Source organism: Girardinichthys multiradiatus, chromosome 11, assembly GCF_021462225.1.
Source record: "Girardinichthys multiradiatus isolate DD_20200921_A chromosome 11, DD_fGirMul_XY1, whole genome shotgun sequence".
Lineage (NCBI taxonomy): Eukaryota > Metazoa > Chordata > Actinopteri > Cyprinodontiformes > Goodeidae > Girardinichthys > Girardinichthys multiradiatus.
Genome location: NC_061804.1, coordinates 27,950,608 through 27,975,462, shown reverse-complemented (window position 1 = coordinate 27,975,462; position 24,855 = coordinate 27,950,608). Strand labels below are relative to the sequence as shown.

General features: G+C 42.4%; 1 protein-coding gene across 1 annotated transcript in view; it reads left to right on the top strand.

Annotated features, from left to right (window-relative positions):
• Positions 1 to 24,855, top strand: part of abr (ABR activator of RhoGEF and GTPase) — a 161,685-nt gene continuing 136,830 nt past the window's right edge. Inside the window, exon 1 of the mRNA XM_047378805.1 lies at positions 1 to 848. Within this exon, the coding sequence (XP_047234761.1) occupies positions 173 to 848 (676 nt within the window). The 5' untranslated portion in view covers positions 1 to 172. The remainder of the gene's footprint in view (positions 849 to 24,855) is intronic.

The window sequence follows — 24,855 nt, the reverse complement described above, 5'->3', positions numbered from 1 at the left end:
AAAGGGTCTAAAAGGTGTCAAGTTACAGTCGTCAGTAAATACATCTTTGTTTCTTTAAAAAAAAAAAAAAGAGGTGCCGAGAGGAAGGTGGGTGTATGCGACAGATTTACCGCTAACTGACGGTGAAGACAGCTCCAGCATTTCTCTCTCTGACGGCAGCCTGAACATCACGATGTGGGAACAGGAGGAATTCGCTAAACACTGGAGGAATGAGTTCCCCCACGCAGAGGTTCCCCGAATGGACTTGAGCTCTGTGGAGGACATCGAGTCGGAGCTGGAATCATGTCAAGCCAACCTGAAGAGGCTCCAGAAGGCACTGGCGGAGGAGAAATTCAAGGTGCTATACCTGCAGACCACCGTGACCCAGCAGAAGAGAAACGAGCCGGAGAGATTTGAAGGCAAAGATGAAAACTTTAACGCAGAGAAGTTCGTCGTTCCCAAGGTTGGGAATGTGAAATTAGGTAAAGGCATGACGTTCAGTGGGGCGGCCAACACACCCAGCTCCTACGGCCGAGAACGGAGCAGGTTCATCGGTAAGACGGGTAAGTACGTCCCCATCCCTGTCCCGCCGCAGAAACACAGGAGGGGGGTCAAGGCCGCCAATGACAACGAGGAAGAGGACAGCGACCGAGAATATGAAGATGCGGAGCTGAACGAGAATTTTGTTCGGAATAACTTGTTGACGCCGAAGATTGTTGGCAAAGACTTTGACTCCGGGGATGATGGCAGGCTGTCTCCGTACCTCCGACATGTTGTCCCCAGAACGTCCCGGGGCTCCGGCTGCAGCACACCTGACAGGAGGAGTGATGGCTACCTGAGCTCCGACCATGACGACGACTCCTCTGCAGGTATTGTGCAATCCTCCCAAAGTTAAAGATATGATGCTTCATACGAGTATAAAAAAAAAAATCATAATTTATACAAGGCTGAGGCGGGATGTAAGGGAATCAAACCACCTTTGTCGTAAATGAAGCTAAATCTGACAGCAAGTTACATTTGACTCTTATCACCTTACTTTAAATAGTGCCTTGCAAAAGTATTCACACCGCATTGGTCTTTGAATTCAGTGTGTTTCAGAACACATAAATTGGTGCATAATTTAGAAGTGGAATAATTTTTAGAAATAAAAATCTGAAATGATATCCAACTGAAAGATCTTATAAATGTTATTCAGCATCATGTGACTTTTTCCTCCCATAATCTTATTCCCGGCCTTTCAACATCACAGGCATCTACCTCTTTTTACATTTGTCAGCTAGATGTCAGCTGACAGATGAATTTGTTTCTATTTTTTTTTTTTACTTTTTGGCGTTTTGATAGCCAGTTTCATTATTTTGAATGGACTTGATGATGATACAGTAAAGCAAACAGTTTGCAACAAAGTGGGGTTTTATCTGGGATAAATCAGCAAATTGGTAAAAAAAATAAATTGAATGGGCAAAAAAAAATAAAAAATAAATAGCTACAATAATATAAAGTTCATAATCTAACCAGTGTGCTGGTTCTGCTTTTCATGCTGCAATACAGGAGGCTCTAACTACTGCTTCTCAGCTCCCCTCACTATCATCTGCAGGGCCCTCTTGCCTGCTGGCATGTAGCTGGATGCAGACTTGAAGTTGTCTATCACTCACTGTGATCTTGGTACAGTGTTTGCAGTAACATGCTAGATGCTCCTCTGGTAGTGTTTTCAGAGTTGCTAAGATTCTGGGGCTTGTTGGCTTTGGCAACTGTGTGAAGAATTTAAAGCTTCAGAGAAGCTGCAGTGTTTTGGAAGGAACCCCCCCCCCCCACCACCACACACACACACACACACACACACACACACACACACACACACACACACACGGATAGTCTGATTTATTCCATCATTTCTGCTGTATCTTCTGCTATGTGTTAAATGGTGCATTTCCTATGAGTCAAGGATTTTTAGCTTTCTGGTGCAAAGTCAGGTGGGTGCTGTTCGACGTAGCATCCTGTCAGGGCTGCAGTAGATTTAACACAACGCAATTTTCCACATGCAGCATGAATGTGAACGTTGCTGCAAGGAGTCTGGGGTGCTATGAGCTGTGCGGTACTCTAGTACTACTGTAAGTCTGACCGGCGTTGTGCGTTCAGGGTGGATTGACCAAAAAAAAAACCTCTTTAAGCTACTAATGCTGTCTGAGAAAAATACATACAGTGGCTTGCAAATGCATTCCTACCCTTGAAGTTTTCCATGTTTTGTCAGCTTACATTTACAAATGTTAATGTAATTTATGCAGAGCATTTAGCAGAGAAGTCCTGGAAGAAAACTTGTTAGAAGCTACATAAGAGTTGAGACTGGTGGAGGAGGTTCACCCTCCAGCAGGACAACAACCCTAAACAAACAGCCAGAGCTACAATGGAACGCTTTAGACCAATGTATATTTATGTGTTAGAACGGCCCAGTGGAAGTCCAGACCTAAATCCAGTTGAGAATCTTTTGCGAGACCTGAAAATGTATGTTCATAGATGCACTCCAGTCAGTCGGACTGATCTGGAGCTATTTTCTGATAAATGTTTGCTAGATGCACAAATCTGGTAGAGGCATACCTCATATCTGCAGCTGCAACTGGAGCGAAAGGCGGTTTTACAAAGTATTATCGCATGTGTGCTGAATATAAATGTACGTAGCACTTTTCAGATTTTATTTCTGAAAGATAATCAGAATATTGTGTCATTTACATTCTATTTCACAAATATGTTCTACTCAGTGTTGGTCTATCACACAAAGTCTTAATAAAATACATTAAAGTTTGTTCTTGTCATGTGACAGAATGTGAAAATGTTCAAGGCTTCTGAATACGTACTTGAATTCCTAGTTTTGCAAAATTATCTAAATGCCACAGCTTGTTTGTTATTTGGCTGTTTCTGTGTGTGCTAATACTCCTCCTGATGCTGTTGTACCTCCAGCTGTTGAATGTCTGAGTGTCGACCTGTTGTGTCTGACCCGATTAAAATCTGCATCTGTTCAGAATGCCTCTTCCTGCAGATGGACTGCTGTGTTTTCAGATGCTAACAGGTTCAGATTGTGTGCATGCTTAGGTTTAAATATAAACTGGAAACAGGCATTGCCAAAAAAAAAAAAAAAAAAATCAATGGTTTCTCACCAGTTCGGGTTTTTTTTTCTGCAATGTTCTGGAAGAAAATCGGTCCTGAGCTTAAAATATTCAGTTACTCCACAGGGAAACAGAGGGTTTGTTCTGTAGACCGATGACGAATCCAAACCACAGGAATAAGACAAATCCTGCTGCATAAATCTGAGACTTCCTTAAAAAGTGACTTAAATAAACATGAGGAAGGCTTTCTGAGCAGACAAATCTGTATCGTCAGTGATACTTAAGCTTTTCTAACCTCTTTATTAATAGAGGATTATAGCAGGCTTATCTCTCGATTTTTAATTGAGATTGTTTTGCTGATTACATTTGATATAGGTGGACAGGGAAATTTGAAACAGTTTGGGACGAGAAAGGCTGCCGAACAAACATGTTGGCAACAATGCATTTGCAAAAGATGGGAAACAACGTGACACAAAAGCAGAATGTTCGGTTCTGTGGATCGCTCCTTGTAAAGAGTGTCAGAATGCCTGTGCATCAGATGTAAAACAAAGCCTTTGCGTGATGAAGTTCTGGCCTTGCTTCTCAGACATCAAACTGTCCAGACAAAGAAAGGAAAGCGTTGCAGAGATTTCTAATCACAGCAAATCAGGTTCTCTACTTCCGTGACTGGTTGGGGACTGTATTTTTACTGTAAACATTTGGTAAGGAAACGTTAAGGTAAGGAAAAGCAATGACTGTAAGTCTCCTAATCTGCTGCATCATTGTTATCCCACAGGATACTGATGTTTTGCTTTGACGGCCAGGAAAATCAGTGGAAGGACCACAAACAATAGAGGGTGTGTGGGACAGAAACTCAGAAATTCCTGCCCATTTTGCCGCCGGGTTGACTTTGTAATTCTGAATAAGAATTGTTTGGTTCTTGCTTTCTTGGGATACCAGGACTCTTGCTCATACTAAAAACAGCCTTTGCATAACGTCTGTCTGTTAGGAAGACATCATGTGAGTCTGAGGCGGTTGCTTTAGCCTCTGTTGGTTCCTGATTCATCTCTGATTCACAGAACTGTTGTGATTTACCCAAAATTTCACAAATTTTTGCCAGATCCGTTCATGATTTAATATTTTAGCAGATTTAAAGTGAGTGCTCCGCTCTGGTGTTTGTTTTCTGTACAGTCCAGCCACGCTCAGATTCTGCAGCTATCTTCTAGTAAGTACAGTCAAAACGAGGACTCCAAGGAGAGATATAATGGCTTATCAATAACAAGCCAGAAGGTTGACTGAAAAAAAAATATTTTCACAGGAAAACTGGTGGATTTGCTTAGTGACCGACTTTCACTTTCTGACAGCAGGATGGTTCAGCTGACGGCCTGTTTCCTGTTCTTTTTACATATCACACGCTTCTCTGATCAGCATCTTCAAGCTCTGTAAGTTACCCATTGCCCCTCCCTGCACACATGCCTCTGACACTCTGATGTCTAGCTGTGTTTTAGCATTATTAAAAATTTGATATCCTGCACGGTTCCTTGCAAAGTATTCATGTCTCTTGAACTTTATACAGCGTCACATTGTAACCTCAAATTGTGTGCAACACTTCTCAGAAATTATAGCTTTGTGTCTTTTAGGGTACCGTGTGACTCTACCTCCACATGTAGAGACTGACATTTTTGCCCATTCTTCTTTGCACAGCAGCTTCACCTCAGTCACATTGGATGCATAACATCTGCAAACATCATTTTTAAGTGCTACCATAGATTCCTGTTTGGATCCAGGACTGGACTTTGACTGGGCCATTCTAAGACATTGATATGCTTTGATCTAAAACTTTCTATTACAGCCCAGCCAGTGTGTTTGGGGCCTCTGTAGCCAGTTGGTTGTACTGGACTATATTTAGTGGTATCAGAGTAAATGGTGCTGAATATTGATTCATCACACACTTTCTTTTCAGACTTTAATTCAAAAAGAGAAACTTTAGCAATTATTTGCTATTTTAAGCTGGTCTATCACATAAAATCCTAATTAATATGTAAGTTTGTGGTGATAACAAGACAAAATGTGGACATGTTTGTGGTTTGAATACTTCTTCAATGGATTGCATATCTGATATGAATAAGGGTTGAAATGTCTATTTAAAAAAAAAAAAAAAAATCGAAAAAAACTTGTGAAAATAAGGTCAGATGAGTCAAAGGTTAACAGGAAATTCAGTGAACAAGCAGTTTTGGACTTAGTCTTTGGGCTAAAAGTTGGGCATAGAGAACAACATGTTGAGTTTAGGTGAAAAAACAAGCATCCTGTAAAACTGCTGGCTTTATTACACTCAATAACAATCCAATATTAGTTCTTTATATAAACAACTCTCTGTGAGATTTTATACCTAAACAAACAAACAAAAAACGACCGCAATGACCGCAGTAAGTTGTTTGACCATACATGTCAGAACTGTACTGTATGAGCTGTATTTTTCTGTTAAAAAGCTGCAAAGGCTATCGGACTACTCAGTAGGATCTCTCTACTGCAAGCAGCCCCATTAGTGGACTCTGAGGTGCATTAGCGATGGGAGAAGCTGGGATATTCCAGTCAGTTGTTCATTTTTTTCCTTTGCTTTACTTGCTATTATTAAACGGTCCTAATTTCTGAGCTAATGTTTCAGTATGGGCTCAGTAGAAAGGTGTACAAATATCAGAATATTTCCTGGTCCATTTCTGGTTGTTTTTCTACATTTGAACAAAGCTCAACACATGCATATAAGCACAATAAAGCCTTCATTAGGGAAAAGCCAAGGAGTCCTTTATCTCTCCATCAACACTACAAGCCGGAACCTGTTGAACAGAGATTTTACACGTAAAAGCCACATCCGTGTTGCTCTGGAGGAATGACTTGTTGCCATATGAAATGTAAGTCTGTAGGAACGTCAGTAATGTGCCTCACATGTCCCAGATGAATCCTTGGTTTTATCACGCTGGCACCAAGGCTTTGTGTTAGATATGACCCGGTGTTGGTACCGGTTCTAACCTATTACTTTATAGGAAAATGTTTTCCATCATTAAATCACAATCCCCTCCTCCGAAAAGGGTTTAATTAAACCGGAATTATGAATGCACAGATTGCATGTACACTTTCATGGAGAACTTTGTCACAATGGACAACTGAACTATGTTAGTGTTTTAAAGCCTTCCAGCACAGATACGGTAAGATAGAAACGCTGTTAGAGGAAGCTGAGAATGTTTTTGTCACTCCTGATTTTTCTGACAGTGGGTGTTATGTGAGACACCTTCCTGTTTCCCACTGGAGTTGCTGTTTCTGTGTTCAGGACTGCAGGGCTTGTCCAGACCCGTCTTGAATAACATGTGCAGCTGGGGAATGGTGCTCTTTGGACTAAGTACAAGTTCACAACATTGAAGTTTGGTTTATCATTGACTGTTTAGCACTAAATAAAAGGCTCTGACATTTTGTTGGTTTCATTTAGCTTTATATGTGGAATTAGGCTATGATTTATAGTAGAGTGAGAGCTTTACTGTTTGGCAGACGGACGTTTTAGAAAAACGCAATCCAGCCAGAGTAGTTTGGCTCGCTTTAGTCATTATGGTGCTGGTGGGCTCCGGTGGGTTTACATTAGCTTCTGTATGTGTGTGTGTGTGTGTTTCTTTGTCTGTTCAGCCCAGCACATACACATAAACAGATGCTACATTGTATTTGTATCAGACGTTGGAATTTCAAAGTTCCCAGTTGAAAATAAAACAAGAATTTGAACTCTGACTTGGAAAGTTAAGGGTTTCATAGGAGCCTCAAGTTTTAATATTACTGTGCAAATTAAAGTGTTCCAAGTGTTTGAGGAGCAAGTCCAAGTCTCCAACGACTGAAACAAACATTTCCTCACCAAATCCAGAACATCTAGGTCACCTCTAACCCTGCAGTACAACCTGTACTGTTTGTTCTTAGGCCTAAATTATTACATAAACATTAGATAATTATCTTTCCATCTTTTAATCTTTATTAACAGTTATGTTTTAATCATTTAACATGTAATTTACCATCCACAAATCTTTTGAAGACTGTTTTATATTATTTAGAAAGTTGATCAAATGCAATATTTACCCCGTTCAAAATAAATAAGCATTTATGCTCTTAGAACAACAATTGAAGTAGATTAAAACCTGTTAATGTGGAATTTCTGAATGAATCAAAGAGATTTTTTGTCTCCGCAATGACTACGTGAACAGCTGTTTATCCCTGTCTTCATATTGTCTACTCCTTCATTAGATGTTGCACTAAATATGGCTTGGAGGGTTTTCTTTTTTTGTTTAATAGTATTGGTAATCCATTTTCTAATTCCACATTTAAAACTTTTCTTCTTAATGCTAAATAGTAAAGATGTTAATTCAAGGTATACATTACAGCATAATGGATGAGACTAAAGTGTGGTAATGAAATGAGGGTTAAACGTTTGAATGAATGGAACAGGAATCGCTCTTATTTTTGATATTTTCAGAACGGGACGTGCTTTTTTTCTTCCACGAAAGAAATAATATGGATAATATGAAATTAAGATTTTAGGATATTTTGTGGTAATTATTACAAAAAAGATAAAAGTGATGAGAAACGGGGTTAAAAACAAATGAATCTTTCAATTTTGGCTCTAATTTTATCACTGCATACATTCAGCAATTTGGACCTTTCCTAAATATTCAAAAGGAAACATCACTACACTAGTGACTTCAAGTTGTTCAACTATCCTGCTAAACAGAACTCACTAGTTGGGTTCAATCAAACATAAAGGCAGCAGTCATTGGTGCTTCCATTTAGGAAACTGTGCAGAAACATTAAATCAGCAAAAGTCTGATCAACACAAGTTTTACATTTCCAAACTTCATTAGACTTAATTAGACTTAATTGTCACACAAGTTATTGTCTGAATAATTTTATTTTACCTGGTACAGTAGAGAGTGAAGGCTACAGATGTTGCCCATCCCATCTGCTGGCTGCTCTAGAAAACCACTACTTGTTTAATGGGAGACTTTTACCATACCAGAGATGTATCAGTTGCACTGAAGCCCATACTAGAATATTTCACACAGTTTTGATGAAGTTTTGGTTAATTTTGATGCTAAATTGTCCTTAAAAGCAGCCGATGAGCTTAAGCTAAACACACATGTCTGATTTGATCGGGGGAAAAAATATTGAATGGATGATCAAAACATTTTTATAGTTGCTACAATGAATAATTATAGCATGGAATTTAGATTTTTAGAGCAAACCAAAACACATCTGGCTCATTATTTTGAAGCTAAACATCTTCCTTTCAAGATTTTCTTTAAAGGTGGTAAAGTGCATCTCATCTAAACATGAAATTAGCTTATTTGTATAATATATCTTGTACTGAAGAAAAAAATAATAAAACGTATTTTGGTTTTGACTGTTTTATATCTGTATGAACAAGTCTTACATTTATGTATTGTTGCAGTTAGAGATGGAGCAATCAACCGGCAACTTTCCTCTGATTAGTTTTTAGGTCATATGCTAAGTTTTAGTTTTATTAAAATCAGAAATAGGTTAGAAACATATGTTTGATGCATAAATGGGGATAATCATGTAATTCCTTCCTCCTCCTTTTCTATTAAATACAAAACTACAATGATCAAAGAAATTCCAGTCAGTTGTCCATGCAATGTGTTGAAGTCCTGAGAAATAAAATCCCAAATATCCAGGTCTGACCTAAAAGAAAACATTGAATAGATTTCAGCCAGGAAAATCCTGGTGCTTCTTTAGAAACCATTCCAGAAAAACTGGATCTCATGCTGTCAGGATAATGATTCAGTGGAATAGAAATTGTAGCATGATAAATAACCTAAAATGCTTATGGAACCTCTGCAGGATTCCTGTCCTCCAGTCCTCAGGACTAACGGACAGTTTCTCTCAGTCTCGTCCTCGCGTTGCCTTGGTGATGAGTCGGCGTGGTTGGAGATGGAAGACGGGCAGAATGTGGTGTGTGTGCTGCAGCAATTAGCCCTGAGGGATAGGTGTTAATACAGCAGAGCTGAATGTTTCTACTAATACCTCTGTGTTGGAGGTGTGTAATGCATGGTCAGACACTGCTAGTTGTGATGCATCTGTCACAAATGGCCACTAGCAGCTGCATCCAAACACAAATCGAAGTTGTCAAAGGATTGAAATCTGAATCCAAAACCACCAGGACTAAACTGAATGTTTCTGTTTATTATGCATCATTTATTTCCACATGTAGTGTATTTATGTGCTATTTTATATTACACTACTGTAATATTAGAGCAGTAACTTAGTTTTAAAAAAAATGATTATTATGAGTATCTTTAACCAAAGGCCTGTGATGCAATCTGTTTCTGCATCCTGCTGACGACATCAGCCAGTTGTCAACTGCTGAAACTATGACTAAGAATGGAAATATTTAAAGACCCATGCGTTGCACGGTGGTGGCTTTCTAAGTTGTGTTAGAATTTAGTTTCAATATTATTTGTATTCTCACTTAGTCTCTCTTTTTGATCAGATGTATACAAAGTTACACAGATGGTAGTTTTAAAAATATTTTTTTTGCTTGTTGAAGCTACTCTCATCTTGACCGTGTGAATTTAAGAAGAGCTTGTCAACTGCACCTGATTTTCTCATATTTATGGGACTTTGACATATTGCCCTTTCTTTCCTAAAATCAACAAAGGCGTGAACCTCCCCACTGGTTTGTAACAGAGACACGGCCATGCTAGAAAGAGGAGTTGGAGGATACATGTCATCTTGACACAACTAAAATCTGTTTCTTCTCATTTCCCTCAAAGCAGGACTGAGCTGATCCTACTTTTCACTCTTCCGCTCTTAGGCATTCTTTCATTTTCTTTACTCCAAAATAAATCATTACTTCGATTTTTTTATACAGGGATGTGCCATATAAAATGTCTCAGCTTAAATGGTGAGAGACAAACAGCTGCAAGTTTTCGGAGTAGGTAAAAGAATAGTGGTTTTCCTGTCAGTTAACTGATTCGTACCTCCACCTTCTACCTAATAAACCAGAGACCACATTTTCAGAATTAATACAACATTTAAACAAAAGTCAGATTCTGTAGTCAGAGGCAACCCTACGGTTGGCTGAGTGCTTTGGCTGCCATGGAGACCCCAGTGTGGTGCATCTGTGGTGAGCGCAAGGGGTGTGCATGAGAGTGCAAGCTGCATGAAGGTCCGCAGAGATCTTCATTCTTCCTTGACTGACTGAGAAGGAAAGTCTTCATCAGTTTACCGCTAACTGTTGCCTCTTCGGGTTGTGAAGCGTTTTATAAACCATCCATATTTACTGAGGATCCACTGTTGATTCAAATTTACTGCATGTATGGAAGAACATACTACAAACTACGTGTCCCCAAACAAGGGGATCCTAGGTGTTAGTTATCTGTGGTTTAAATGTTCTGGTTGAGCTGCACCAAAGCAACACAGTTTTCAACATGGACTAGAAAAGCTGTGAATCTTGCCTGACTTCATGATACAGTTTCAGTTTCAAGTAATGTTTTAGTGTATCTTTAGATAGATCTCTGTATATCTCTGTATTGCAGCCTTAAGTTAGTGCAATGTTTCATCGTTATAAACCTTTATTCCCCAAATAATGCATGTAGTTAGAAACTGTATACATTTATTAAAGCACTCCTACAAAGGGATGTAAACCCTCTTTACTTTCAGTATGTGGGTGACCCAACAGTAACATGACAAGCAGCAATAATTATGACCACTCTTCTATGCACCACTGCACCCACTTTAGTCAATGAGCTCCTTTTACATGTGGCTGACTTCACAGTTGCAGTGTATGCTTTAACCTTCTGATCAAGACATCCACTGCAACACTGAGGTCTTGCTGCTTTTCAACCATACAGTAATTCTGTCATCTGGGGTTCTGAAAGTTACAGTTTTGTTTTTTATGGTTGCCACATTGTTAAAAAAAACAAACTGTTGACTTGTACTCGTACTCGTACTCGTCGTCTTCCGCTTTATCCGGGACCGGGTCGCGGGGGCAGCAGACTCAGCAGAGACGCCCAGACGTCCCTCTCCCCAGACACCTCCTCCAGCTCCTCCGGGGGGAGCCCAAGGCGTTCCCAGGCCAGTCGAGAGACATAGTCCCTCCAGCGTGTCCTGGGCCGTCCCTTGGGCCTCCTCCCGGTGGGACGTGCCTGGAACACCTCCCGAGGAAGGCGTCCAGGAGGCATCCGGTATAGATGCCCGAGCCACCTCAACTGGCTCCTCACGATTTGGAGAAGCAGCGGCTCTACTCCAAGCCCCTCCCGGATGGCCGAGCTCCTCACCCTATCTCTAAGGGAGTGCCTGGCCACCCTACGGAGGACGCTCATTTCAGCCGCTTGTATCCGAGATCTCGTTCTTTCGGTCATGACCCAAAGTTCATGGCCATAGGTGAGGGTAGGAACGTAGACCGACTGGTAAATTGAGAGCTTCGCTTTTCGGCTCAGCTCTCTCTTCACCACAACGGACCGGCACAGCGCCCCCATTACTGTGGCAGCCGCACCGATCCGTCTGTTGATCTCCCGCTCCATTCTTCCCTCACTTGTGAACAAGACCCCGAGATACTTAAACTCCTCCTCTTGAGGCAGGAACTCCCCTCCAACCTGAAGAGGACAAGCCACCCTTTTCCGGTCGAGAACCATGGCCTCGGACTTGGAGGAGCTAATCTTCATCCCAGCCGCTTCACACTCGGCTGCGAACCGCCCCAGTGCATGCTGTAGGTCTTGGCTAGATGGGGCCAGTAGGACCATGTCATCTGCAAAAAGAAGAGACGAAATCCTCTGGTCCCCAAACCAGACCCCCTCCGGCCCTTGGCTGCGCCTAGAAATCCTGTCCATAAAAGTTATGAACAGGACCGGTGACAAAGGGCAGCCCTGCCGGAGTCCAACATGCACCGGGAACAGGTCCGACTTAGTGCCGGCAATGCGAACCAAACTCCTGCTCCGCTTGTACAGAGACCGGATGGCCCCTAGTAAAGAGCCACCGATTCCATACTCCTGGAGCACCCCCCACAGGGCATCACGAGGGACACAGTCGAATGCTTTCTCCAGGTCCACAAAACACATGTGGACCGGTTGGGCAAACTCCCATGAACCCTCGAGTACCCTGCAGAGGGTATAGAGCTGGTCCAGTGTTCCACGGCCAGGACAAAAACCACAATGCTCTTCCTGAATCAGAGCATGGACCACTCGGACTCAATGTCCCCCACCTCCCCCGGAACGCGTTTGAAGCTCTCCCAGAGGTGGGAGTTGAAGCTCCACCTCACGGGAAACTCCGCCAGGCGTTCCCAGCAGACCCTCAAGATTCGTTTGGGTCTCTCAGGTCTGACCGGCATCCCACCATCGGAGCCAGCTCACCACCAGCTAGTGGTCAGTGGAAAGCACCGCTCTCCTCTCCACCCGAGTGTCCAAGACATGCGGCCGCAGATCAGATGACACGACAACAAAGTCGATCATCGAACTATGACCCTTATGGACACCCTTATGCTTGAACATGGTGTTAATTATGGACAATCCATGATGAGCACAGAAGTCCAATAACAAAACACCACTCGGGTTCAGAACGGGAGGGCCATTCCTCCCAACCACACCCCTCCAGGTCTCACTGTCTTTGCCAAGATGAGTGTTGAAGTCCCCCAACAGAACAAGGGAGTCCCCCAGAGGGGCGCTCTCCAACACCCCCTCCAAGGACTCCAAAAAGGGTAGGTAGTCTGAACTGCTGCCCGGTGCATAAGCACAAACAACAGTCAGAACCTGTCCCCCCACCTGTAGGCGGGGAGAGTGGCTACTCTCTCGTTAACCGGGGTGAACCCCAAAGTACACTAAAGCCGAGATGGGGGGCAACAAGTATGCCCACCCCTGCTCGGCGCCTCTCACCAGGGGCAACTCCAGAGTGGAAGAGTGTCCAACCCCTCTCAAGGAGACCGGTTCCAGAGCCAGAGCCTTGAGGTGAGCCCAACTATTTCTACCACTCTACCTCGCACACCAACTCAGACTCTTTCCCCACCAGAGAGGTGACATTCCACGTCCCAAGAGCCATCTTCTGCAACCGAGGATCAGACCGCCAAGGTCTCCGCCTTCGGCCGCCACCCATAACACATTGCACCTAACCCCTTTGGCCCCTCCAACGGGTGGTGAGCCCATCGGAAGGGGGACCCATGTTTCCTCTTTGGGCCATGCCCGGCTGGGCTCCATGGGTGAAAGCCCGGCCACCAGGCGCTTGCCAGCGTGCTCCATCTCCAGGCCTGGCTCCATAGTGGGGCCCCGGTGACTCGCATCTGGGCGAGGGAACACTGTGTCCATCTTCGGTAATCATCAAAAGGGGTGTATGGGCTGCGCTTTGTCTGATCCCTCATCTAGGACCTGTTTGCCTTTGGTGACCCTACCAGGGGTATAAAGCCCCTGACAACATAGCTCCTAGGATCATTGGGACACTCAAACCCCTCCACCACGCTAAGGTTGCAGCCCAGGAAGGGGTGGTAGTGGAAAGGTTGCTTCTGGCTAGAGATGGGCAGTTATCGTATTTGCTGTCTATTGTTATGATGGGATAAAAGTTATCATGATTAAAAATTCTGATTTATTGGGACAGCTATAAGCTCTAATTGATGATGTTGCAAAACCGCCTCTGTTTGGGATTGTGACTTTTGCTGACTGGTTTGTCCAAAGTTGGTTTCCTTTTCAGCATGAACCAAAACAATGTACACTGCTCAAAAAAAATAAAAGGAACACTTAAACAACACAATATAACTCCAAGTAAATCAAACTTCTGTGAAATCAAACTGTCCACTTAGGAAGCAACACTGATTGACAATCAATTTCACAGCTGTTGTGTAAATGGAAAAGACAACAGGGGGAAATCTTTGGCGATTAGCAAGACACACTCAATAAAGGAGTGGTTCTGCAAGTGGGGACCACAGACCACTTCTCAGTACTTATGCTTTCTGGCTGATGTTTTGGTCACTTTTGAATGTTGGTGGTGCTTTCACACTCGTGGTAGCATGAGACGGACTCTACAACCCACACAAGTGGCTCAGGTAGTGCAGCTCATCCAGGATGGCACATCAATGCGAGCTGTGGCAAGCAGGTTTGCTGTGTCTGTCAGCGTAGTGTCCAGAGCCTGGAGGCGCTACCAGGAGACAGGCCAGTACACCAGGAGACGTGGAGGAGGCCGTAGGAGGGCAACAACCCAGCAGCAGAACCGCTACCTCCGCCTTTGCGCAAGGAGGAACAGGAAGAGCACTGCTAGAGCCCTGCAAAATGACCTCCTGCAGGCCACAAATGTGCATGTGTCTGCACAAACGGTTAGAAACCGACTCCATGAGGACGGTATGAAGGCCCGACGTCCACAAATGGGGGTTGTGCTCACAGCCCAACACCGTGAAGGACGCTTGGCATTTGCCAGAGAACACCAGGATTGACAAATTTGCCCCTGGCGCCCTGTGCTCTTCACAGATGAAAGCAGGTTCACACTGAGCACATGTGACAGACGTGACAGAGTCTGGAGACACCGTGGAGAGCGATTTGCTGCCTGCAACATCCTTCAGCATGAGCGGTCCGGCAGTGGGTCAGTAATGGTGTGGGGTGGCATTTCTTTGGAGGGCCACACGGCTCTCCACGTGCTCACCAGAGGTAGCCTGACTGCCATTAGGTACCGAGATGAGATCCTCAGACCCCTTGTGAGACCATATGCTGGTGCGGTTGGCCCTGGGTTCCTCCTAATGCAGGATAATGCTAGACCTCATGTGGCTGGAGTGTGTCAGCAGTTACTGCAAGATGAAGACATTGAAGCTATGGACTGGCCCTTGAGAGGCCATAGATTGATGCAATTAGTCAAAATAGCTGTCAATCAAAAGAAGAGAAACCGGCGTAAAAATTTGATTTGATTTTTTAAACGGCAATGTTCTGAAAGCAAACTCACGTACTTTTGGATCCTGCGCGGCTACAGACCTGGAAGGTTAATGAAATTAGCACGTCAGGCACTTCAGAATCTGAAGCATAAAGTGGGAACATCAATGACTATGACTAAAATTTATAATTTCACTGTAGTCTCTGGTTCAGAGATGCCTCACATGGTCATTGTTAAATAAATAATCACGTTAGGTTCTGTGGTGTGTTATTTGTACATTTTTGTTTAAATTCAGTAAAATTTAGAATGTGGTAAAGAACCAGATTGTTTACAAACTCAAAATCTAGAACTGACTTACTTGATTTTACCATCAATGTACTGCTACTGCATCAACAAACTGAACATTTGTTGGTGGCAGTTGTTCAGCATGGTATAAATAGAGACACTGATGCTGCTGCTGAGTAATAATTAGTACGCACCTTTCCTGCACCTAGCCTGTTTCTCCTTTTCAGTCTTTTCAGAATAGATATGCCTCTTATAATTATGTGTATTACCAACAACATCTTGACACTGAATTATTATTGCATAAATTATTATTTTTTCTCATTCAGGCCTCAGTATCAAGCAACCTGTAGCCTAGAGAATTCTTTATTTTATTAATTTGGCTCCTTTATTTACAGTGACCATAACTTGGTTTGGAATGTGCTCTATAACCTTATAAGATTATAAACTGGCTACCAAAAAGCACATTGGTCTCTATGGTTATGATTGCACCATAGCAATATTATTGAGAAATACTTACATCCATATTTTGCTTCCTCTGTTTCTCATCTGTGCAGCTTTGTGGCCTTAGGCACTGTAGTCTGTGCAAGCTGTGGGCATCTACTGCAGTGAGACGTTATTCACCAGAGAGAATCTAACATTTGCAAGTGAAGTGTGGACTCACGAGAAAGTCCTTGGCTATAGTAATTTTGCACACACCAATATTGCAAAGTGGATATGTTAATGTGCAGCCCGGCTGACCACACCAATCAGTTTTTGTTTTGTTTTTTCCTACCACTGATCCACTTCAACCATAATTCTTGTTGTTTTCATATGCCATAGATGGAATCAAGCTTCTGAGTGCATGTAAAGTTTGGAGTTTAAACCAAATGCAGCTAATCATTGGTGCAAAGCTCCTCTCAATGCAGTAGTGAGGGCGAGCTTCTCATACCTCGCTGTCTTCTAACTAGCAAAAAAAGAGGAAGTCTTGATTCTTTGTATTGAGGAATGTATTGTGCATGGCTTCATTTCTTTGTTTTTTTCACACCTTTGTGTGAAAACTTTGTGAAGTTTTCCATTGCGAAGGGCCATCTGCATGGCAGAGATTTACAGTCACATGTTTCAGAAGTGTGAACATGAAAACCTGGCTAGAATTATGAATTGTGTGTTTCCACTACAAGATTTGACAAAACCAGATTTATTTAAAAAGCACTAAAGAAAAAAATGATAACTCTACTTTGCGATTGTTTGGGTCAATGACATCACAATAGACACAAAATCAAGCTTATTAGGATAATTGAAAAACATAAGTTAAACATAAACATAACATAAGACGTTTGTCATTTTTCAACATAAATTCTGAAGCTTTTGAGTTGCGAGGGAGTAACCTTATGTGTTTGAGTCCAAGTGTGGTTCTGAACATCCCCCAATTCATGATGCAGCCTGGTGTGGATGACAACACTGGAGCAAACCGTGTTGATGGCAGTTCTAGTCTGTGCTAGTCCTCTTAACAAACTGCTTTAATGTGTTTTATGCCTGCATTGTTTTCCTGAAAATCCATCCAGCTCGCATATTTTGTCAAAAGCTCCTTTTGAGGGGATGAATTGGATTAAAATCGTACAAATGAAGAGGAAAATACAAACGATGAATGAACTGTTGACGTATGTTTTCACCAGCGGCATGTGCGTTCGGAAGCTCGATGTTCATCAAGACAATTTGATCTTGATTAAATGATACTATGTTGGAGCAAAACAAACAGAAAAACTGATCATGACGTTTTCTGTAGGTGACAAATTAAATCTTGATTCATTTTAGTCTGGCTAGTCTGGCTTTAACAAGCGAGGCCTTATAGATAAATCTTGAAAAATACAAAACTTCTGTAAGTAAGAGCAAAGAGGGCAAATCACCTATTAGTTTGATGTCTATTATTGAGAGCATATTATTCAATTTTACTACACTGAAAAATCAAGAGATATGTGGGATGGCAGTGAGAAAGCTGTGAACGCACTGTTGTTCAGGCTTTTATTCTCCCTGCTGGTGTGTGAATCCTCATATTGACAATGTTACTTTATCAGATAACTGACCCATTCAGGCATAAAAAAAATCCCAATATCCTGGACTAACCTGGCTGAGCTTCTGTGCCTCGTTAGATTTAGTACTTGGCACTGGAGGAAATGTTTTGATGAGCTCACTTTCTTTCTATTTTTTAAATCTAAACCTACGGGACAATCCTTCTGTCTTACAAGACATAGCGTTCCCTCAGGCTTTGTTGCTGCTTCCCTTCTGTGGCCTTCTCAACTGAGCCGTTTCTGTTGTCTCCATTACACTAGGGAATTACTGACACATTTGTCTTTACTGTTGAGACACCTGCGCTGAGAACATGAAGGCATTCTGTGTTTTCTCTGGTTCACACTCTGTTGGTTATAATTTTAAAGAGATCCTTTGCTACGCTTATCACTTTCACTTCCCCCTCTTGTTTGGAGAAAACAGGAATAACTGGAAAAATAAGCAGAAAGCTGCATAATTTGATTGCAAGTGGGAAACCATTTATGTGCTTCCACAGGGTTAGGTTTGTGTTTAAAGCAGCCGGGCTGAAAAAACACCCTCTGTTTGCTGGTGTTAAAGTGCATGGAAGAGAAATGGAAGCAGCTAATTACATTTCAGGTCACCGAAGCACCTGCTGTGGGTGTCTTGTGTCAGTGTCCACAATTGCTAATGGAAACAAAAGCCACTAAGCGGACATAGCTCAAGTAATCTTTCCTTCTCTGACTCCATGCTCATTCTCAAACTCAAAGCAGAACTTGGACACAGTTTGCTATTGATCTGTGCCTCCCACTATAGTTGTTTTTATTTTTTATTTTTGTAGTTGTAGCTTAGCTATTTTTCCACAAAGGTTGTTGTTGACTTTGTTGTGATGAGCTTGTCAGTCAGTCATTTTCTACCGCGTATTCCATAGACTGACACGGGGTAGCTGGTGCCTATCTCCAGCAGTCTATGGGCGAGAGGCAGGGTACACCCTGGACAGGTCGCCAGTCCATCGCAGGGCAACACACAAACAACCATGCACACACTCATTCATACACCTAAGGGCAATTTAGAGTGACCAATTAACCTAACAGGCATGTCTTTGGACTGTGGGAGGAAGCCGGAGTACCTGGTGAGAACCCACGCATGCACGGGGAGAACATGTAAACTCCATGCAGAAAGACCCCCAGCCAGGAATCGAACCCAGGACCTTCTTGCTGCAAGGCAACAGTGCTACAAGATGAGCTTGTTTCCCATTGATATCACAGCCATTTCTAACAGATGTGTGTTAGTTTGTTGTGGGACATTAAAGAAACTAGAAAGTCAGGTTCTGGCTGGGGTGGTGGTCCTCTAATGAATGGCGCCCTGGGTCGGTGCCTACTTGAGCCATTTCACACACACTACACTCACCTGCAAAACACAACCAAGCCAAAAGGAACTTTTTTTTACAGCTGATTGCTCGGCCCATGTTCCACCTATAGATATTGTGCTCTTGATGTGAGCCTTAGGTGGTCCTAATACCAAGATAGCATTAAATACTAGAATAAAGATTTCATCCATCTCAAATTGAGCAGTGAATAATATCTGTTCAGTGTCAAAATAATCCAGTTAAGCTACAGATGGTCAAATGCAGTCCAGACTGAATCAGTCATGGGTGTTCTTTATGTGTTATTTATAAAGGTTTGAAAAAGTAATAAATTCAGAACCGTCAAATTTTTATACCTAGAGTCCAAAAGCCGTTTAAGAAGAAATTCCTAAGAAACCCAGAAAAACTATATGGAGCAGAGTACCAAGGTGCTGTCCCAGCCCCACTTATTGCTGCTACGCTTTTCACATCCAAGACAAAATCAGCTTTTTCTTCTGTTTTTTGGTGGAAACAAAAACTAAGGTTATGTTTTAGAAACTAAAACCAGACATCATTCTAAGTAAGGTAATGCTGTTTTAAGTAGAACTGTTTTATAGGTGGGAAGCTGTGAGCTGGTTAACTAGAGGTTTAGAATAAAAGCAGTTTAAAAATGGCATTCATTGTGGTTTTAAATGTTTGTGTTAATACCATAATACCATTTAACCATGGTGTTTTTACTCAATGTTATCATACTGGGAGAATCTTTGGTCTAAAATAAAAAAACAACATCCAGAAACAGTCCTGTTATTTAGAGCTAAATTGTAACTTCATTCTCTTCTTGGATTTGTGTGTTTTATTCGCCTTGTGACGCCCCTCTAGCCATGTTCTCTGGTTCTGCTGGGCAGAGAGACATATTACTCATATTTTCAACCCTGGTGGGAGATTATGTTTGAAATGACAGTGAAATCGAGGTCTGTAACGGTTGGATATAGAGAAATCCTCTAACGGTACTTTCACAAACCAGCTTTCGCTCTCCTTTTGCACTGAATTCCTCTCAGGTGTCAGAGAGAGAATGTGTGTGCGTGCTGTTTTCTGACCTGGTGATACCGGACTCCGGAAGTACATGAGCCAGCAGTACCTCGCCAGCATCAAGCCCACGCAGATACAAATTAGACACCAACTAGTTTGTACACCACATAGGCAGAGCCCTTTTATTATATGCTGCAGTTATGCTACTGAAGCTCACTCCAAGTTGAGGAGACTCTTGTCTTGTCTTAATGTCTAAAAAGGGATCAGAGCATCCTCTTGTGGGCATCTTTAAGATTTATTTTCTTAGTTTATTCAGTCCTAATTTGAACGAAGGTATCACACAACATTATGTTGCAAAAGAGGAGCAGACCTGTGAAAATATTGTTTGTTTGGGGCTTTAGAGGTGTTTTATCCATTACTGCAAAATAATATCACTATGGCATAAGGAGCTGACTTTGTGAACCTTCAAACTCAGTTGCTCCCGAAGAAGTATTGCTGCAGAAAATGCTATGTTTTCTGAGTTACCAACATATTGACACACTTCATAAAATCGTGGTGCAACTTATTTTTCTGTTTGTTTAGACCTCTGGCAATTTTTTTCTTAGTAATCCTTCACACAACAGTACTAAACAATGTACAATTAGTAAATGTGATGCTGCAGTGTTTAAAAGTACACCGTACATGGAAATAGATTGTTACCTTTAAGATGTATAGTGCAAACATTGAGTCTTAATCCCTCAGTAACAACTTCCACACCAAATATTGTTGTTTTCTCCTCTTTCCTCTGTTTTAGTCTTTTGCTTTACAATGTTTACGTCTGCGGACACTTAAAACTTGCTTGCACCTCTCACGTTGCTCTAACATAAACTAGACATTAGAGGGCAGTAGTTCTCTGTTTAGAAAGTGGTACTTATGGTTTTTTTCTCACCCATGATTTTTGATTTGAGAAACTGAATTCTTTTTGTCACAGAAAACGTATTCATGACATCTCAGTTCATTGAAATAACAAAGTGCAAACGGAAAACAGCATATTTGGAGGTTTGTTTTGTTCTCTCTGTGATGCGTCCATGCTGTGCAATAGAGAAAAAAAAACAAAGATGAGTAATCAACATAAATACCATACGAGAATGTATGTACACTTGGTGTGTGTGTGTGTGATATGGGGCAACGCTTGCTACCTGGTGTTTGTCCAATCACAGCATGATTCAAATGCTTTCCACATTAACCTCAATAGATCAAAGTGAATTCAGCTGGCAGGCGATGAATGCTCTATCCCTTCACGTCAGTTTTAGTTTCTCACACACACTCAAACGGATTATTTTTAACCCCCTTATCCCGTCTTTTTCCTTTGCACAGACTAAGGATTGCATTGAGGAAAACTTTATCTCATCAAAGACTGGATAATAGAGACACAAACAGATAAGTCACTGTGGGAGGAATAGTTGTTCCACATAATAGGGTGATGATGGCTTCAAGGGGAGGTCCAATGCAAATGCGAAGGGGGGTGGGTTGTGTATGTGTGTGTGTGTGTGGGGGGAGGGGAGGGGAGGAGAGGAATCGGGTATTTAACTGTTTGATAGATGTCACTCGGACTGTACCCGACAGTTATACTTCCCTAAAACTCATAAAGAGGTGACTAAAAAACAATATATTGCCACATTGTTTACTTAAGGCTGAGATGATCAGCAGGACATCAGAATCGATAGAACAGTGTCCCAGATGATGTGAGGCATTCCCTTTTAACATGCAGACATTTATGAATGGTGCACTCCAGACTTTTTAATAATGCATGTTCATTGCTTGTCTGAGCTGCCACCCCCCACCCCCCAAAACAAAGGGACGTGATAAAGCATATCAAGATCCAATTGTGTGTTCCCACTTATTTACAAATGGCCTATAGCATTACCTGTAGCATGTTATTTATTGGTAAAATGAGTGTGGTCTAATTGGTGTTTTGAAAACACATCGTTCATGTCAGACTTTTGGTAATTAATCTGTGGATGCTGTTTCACACCGGTGCTTCTAAGGCTTTTTGTAAGCCTCTAACATAGGAACACAGCTGTCTGTTTTCTCTGTACACCGACCTACTTACTGTAATGTTCACACACACACAAGCACTAATGCTTGAAACATTTTGAACAGTGTGTGTGTGTGTGTGTGTGTGTGTGTGTGTGTGTGTGTGTGTTATGGTGGAGGTTAAACAGGATCATGTATTTAATAGCTGCAAACCAGCCTTTTTATTGCTGGTTTGTTTTATTCTTATCCACCAGTAAATATTCCAGTTTCAAGATGAGAGAAGATCAGGGGGGAGCAGCAGAGTTTCCCCAACACACACCCATGCACTGTCGTCTCTCCTGAGAGATGAACAACCCCCTCCTATCCACCCATCACCCAGTCTTCCCCCCCCAGGCCTTTAGCTGGGGTTGACGTGTCGAAGAGGGCTAAAAGCGGTGGATGTGTGTGGGGGGTTTGTGTAGCGAGGTGGGGCAGGGGTATCTGGGTAAATCAGAGTGGTAGGAGCGGTGGGTGAGGCTTTGATTGGCTAGGGGGACACTGTGCTGCCTAATTACACACATACACAGTGTCAGTGGGCTGGTTGCGATCACATAGACTTTCTCCAGGGCTTGTGACAGGAACTCTTTTTTTATCTCTAGAAATGGCATGATAGGACCCAGATATATTTTAGAATGTAAATGTAAAGTAGAGTTTTATTTTTTTTCCCTCAAAGTTATTGTAATAACCCAATGGAAAATCCATTGATATTCATTGAAAGCTTTACATTTGCAGGACCCAATTTTTCCTGTAGGTCAGTGATGTGACATCCTTTTGATAGATGGGAAGAGACGATCGCCTCATTGTAATGCGATCAAAACGATAATCTCTTCTGCAAGACCTGGACGTTTGCTCGAAGACCGATTATATGTCTTTGAGTTCTATGCCGTGCAGAAACCAAGCCATGTTTATTTTCCACACTAAGTTGGATATGGAATCAATCATAGAGACTCCCCGAAAAACCGATACTGATCTGAGTCAGATAAGAAGAGACATTTGCCAGTATGGTGTCCCTGTAAAATACTTCATTAAAATCACTCCAGCCCTATAACAAACTAGGCCCCAACTACTTTACATGATATATACACTGCCTGGCCAACAAAAAAGTCGCCACCTGGATTTAATTAAGCAAATAGGTACGAGCCTCCCATTGGATAATTACTGCATGGGCAATTATGTTCCAGCTGGCAACAAGTTATTTAAACCCAACTGGTGCAAGTCTAGATTTACCTTGTTCCAGAGTGAAGGACGCATCAGGGTAAGAAGCGAGGCAGGTGAAGTGATGCACCCATCGTGCCTAGTGCCTACTATCCAAGTCTGTGGGGGCAGTGCTATGATCTGGGGTTGCAGCAGTTGGTCAGGTCTGGGTTCAGCAACAGTATGTGTTCAAAGAATGAGGTCAGCTGACTACCTCAAAGATACTTTACTTTATTGATCCCCGAGGGGAAATTAGAATTCCAGTACAACCCATCCAAACATACATCATGACACAAGACAAGGGGGGACGGGTCACCGAGGCTTTGCTGCCCACTCACAGGCGCTGCCCTTGCTAGATGAGAAAAGAGGCCACATTAGGTAAGTAGAGGAAAAAAATCATATTTCACACTTTATCCTTAGCAGGATACAGTTTGAGATTGCAAAAAACGTCAGCACAAAGAAGCAACAAGTTTACAAAACAACATCATGCTGGGAACGGTGAAGGTGGTGTGAGGGGTGCATATGTTTATCTTGAGCAAGTGAGTGTGTGCAAGTAAGTCCATGAAGCACTGTCACAGAGGCCATTGTCCTTGCTGGTACGTTGGAACGTTCATCAACCGGCCACAAAGTTCTGAGCAGGTCCACAGATGTCCTCAGGGAAGGGAGGGGGCAGAGGGAGCAGAGCGTCATGTTTACATAACTTCCAGGAGAAGTTGAAGATAGCCAGCCATCAAGGCCATGTAGGGGAGCCAGATTCAGAAAAACAATAATTATTTGGGTTAGGCTGACTCTTAATTTTCCGTCAGCCTTGAGAGTCTTGCTGGTGCTTCTCAAAGGCGAATCCAAACAGCCAAATTCCTGGTCTTTCGCCAGATCCGAGCGAACAACTTTCAGCAAGATTTATCCCATTTCACCCCTGAGTCCAGGAACCGCAACCTGCCTGCGATCCTGTAAGGATCACATCCAGTCTGCGATTCAGCTCACGTAACATCTCAGTCTGAGTGCTGATCGCCCTGAAGATCCCATCACACATACCAGGCAGCATTACAATTGCCAGAACAGCTGCTGACATTCTCCGAATTTCTCAATATGCCAGGTAACCGCTGACTCCAAAAAGCAGAAATCCTGATATCAAACATCCAATTATATACATATCTTCCACATCCTCGACTGACATTATCGACAAACACACAATCCTCCACTTCTGCCAGGAGTCCATTGCGTATCCAGAGAAAAACGTCCTGTCCGGACAAGTTGGGCTCTCCTTCACCCTGTCTTCTCGTCGAGAAAATTTGATCAATTGCATTGAGAGACCAGCTGACCAAATCCATAACTCAGAATTTGGAAGATATGCAAAAAGAGGCTCCAAAAAGAAGACAAGACACAGAGCTGAAGCAGAATATACTGAATGACCAGGTTATTCCATCAATGGATTTTTTCTTCCCTGATGACACGGACATATTCCAAGATGACAATGCCAGGATTCATCGGGGTTGAATTGTGAAAGAGTGGTTCAGGGAGCATGAGACATCATTCTCACACATGGATTGGTCACCACAGAGTCCAGACCTTAACCCCATTGAGAAGCCTTGGGATGTTCTGGAGAAGGCTTTGCGCAGCGGTCAGACTCTATCATCATCAATGCAAGATCTTGGTGACAAATTAATGCAACACTGGGTGGAAATAAATCTAGTGACATTGGAGAAGCTTATCGAAACGATGCCACAGCAAATACATGCCGTAATCAAAGCTAAAGGCGGTCCAACCAAATATTAGAGTGTGTGACACTTTTTTTTTTTGGGCCAGGCAGTGTATTTGTATTGTGATTTTGTCTAACTTAACTCACTTCCCAATAACGTTTTGGGTGTTTCAGTCACATTTTTCTGACAGAAGAGACTTTATTGCAGTTGTAGTTTCTGAGGGGGCCAGTGTGTTGTTGTTACCATGAGGTTCATTTGTTAAAAACACAAAATCCTGTCCTGACTGTACATCACCTGGAATGTGGAT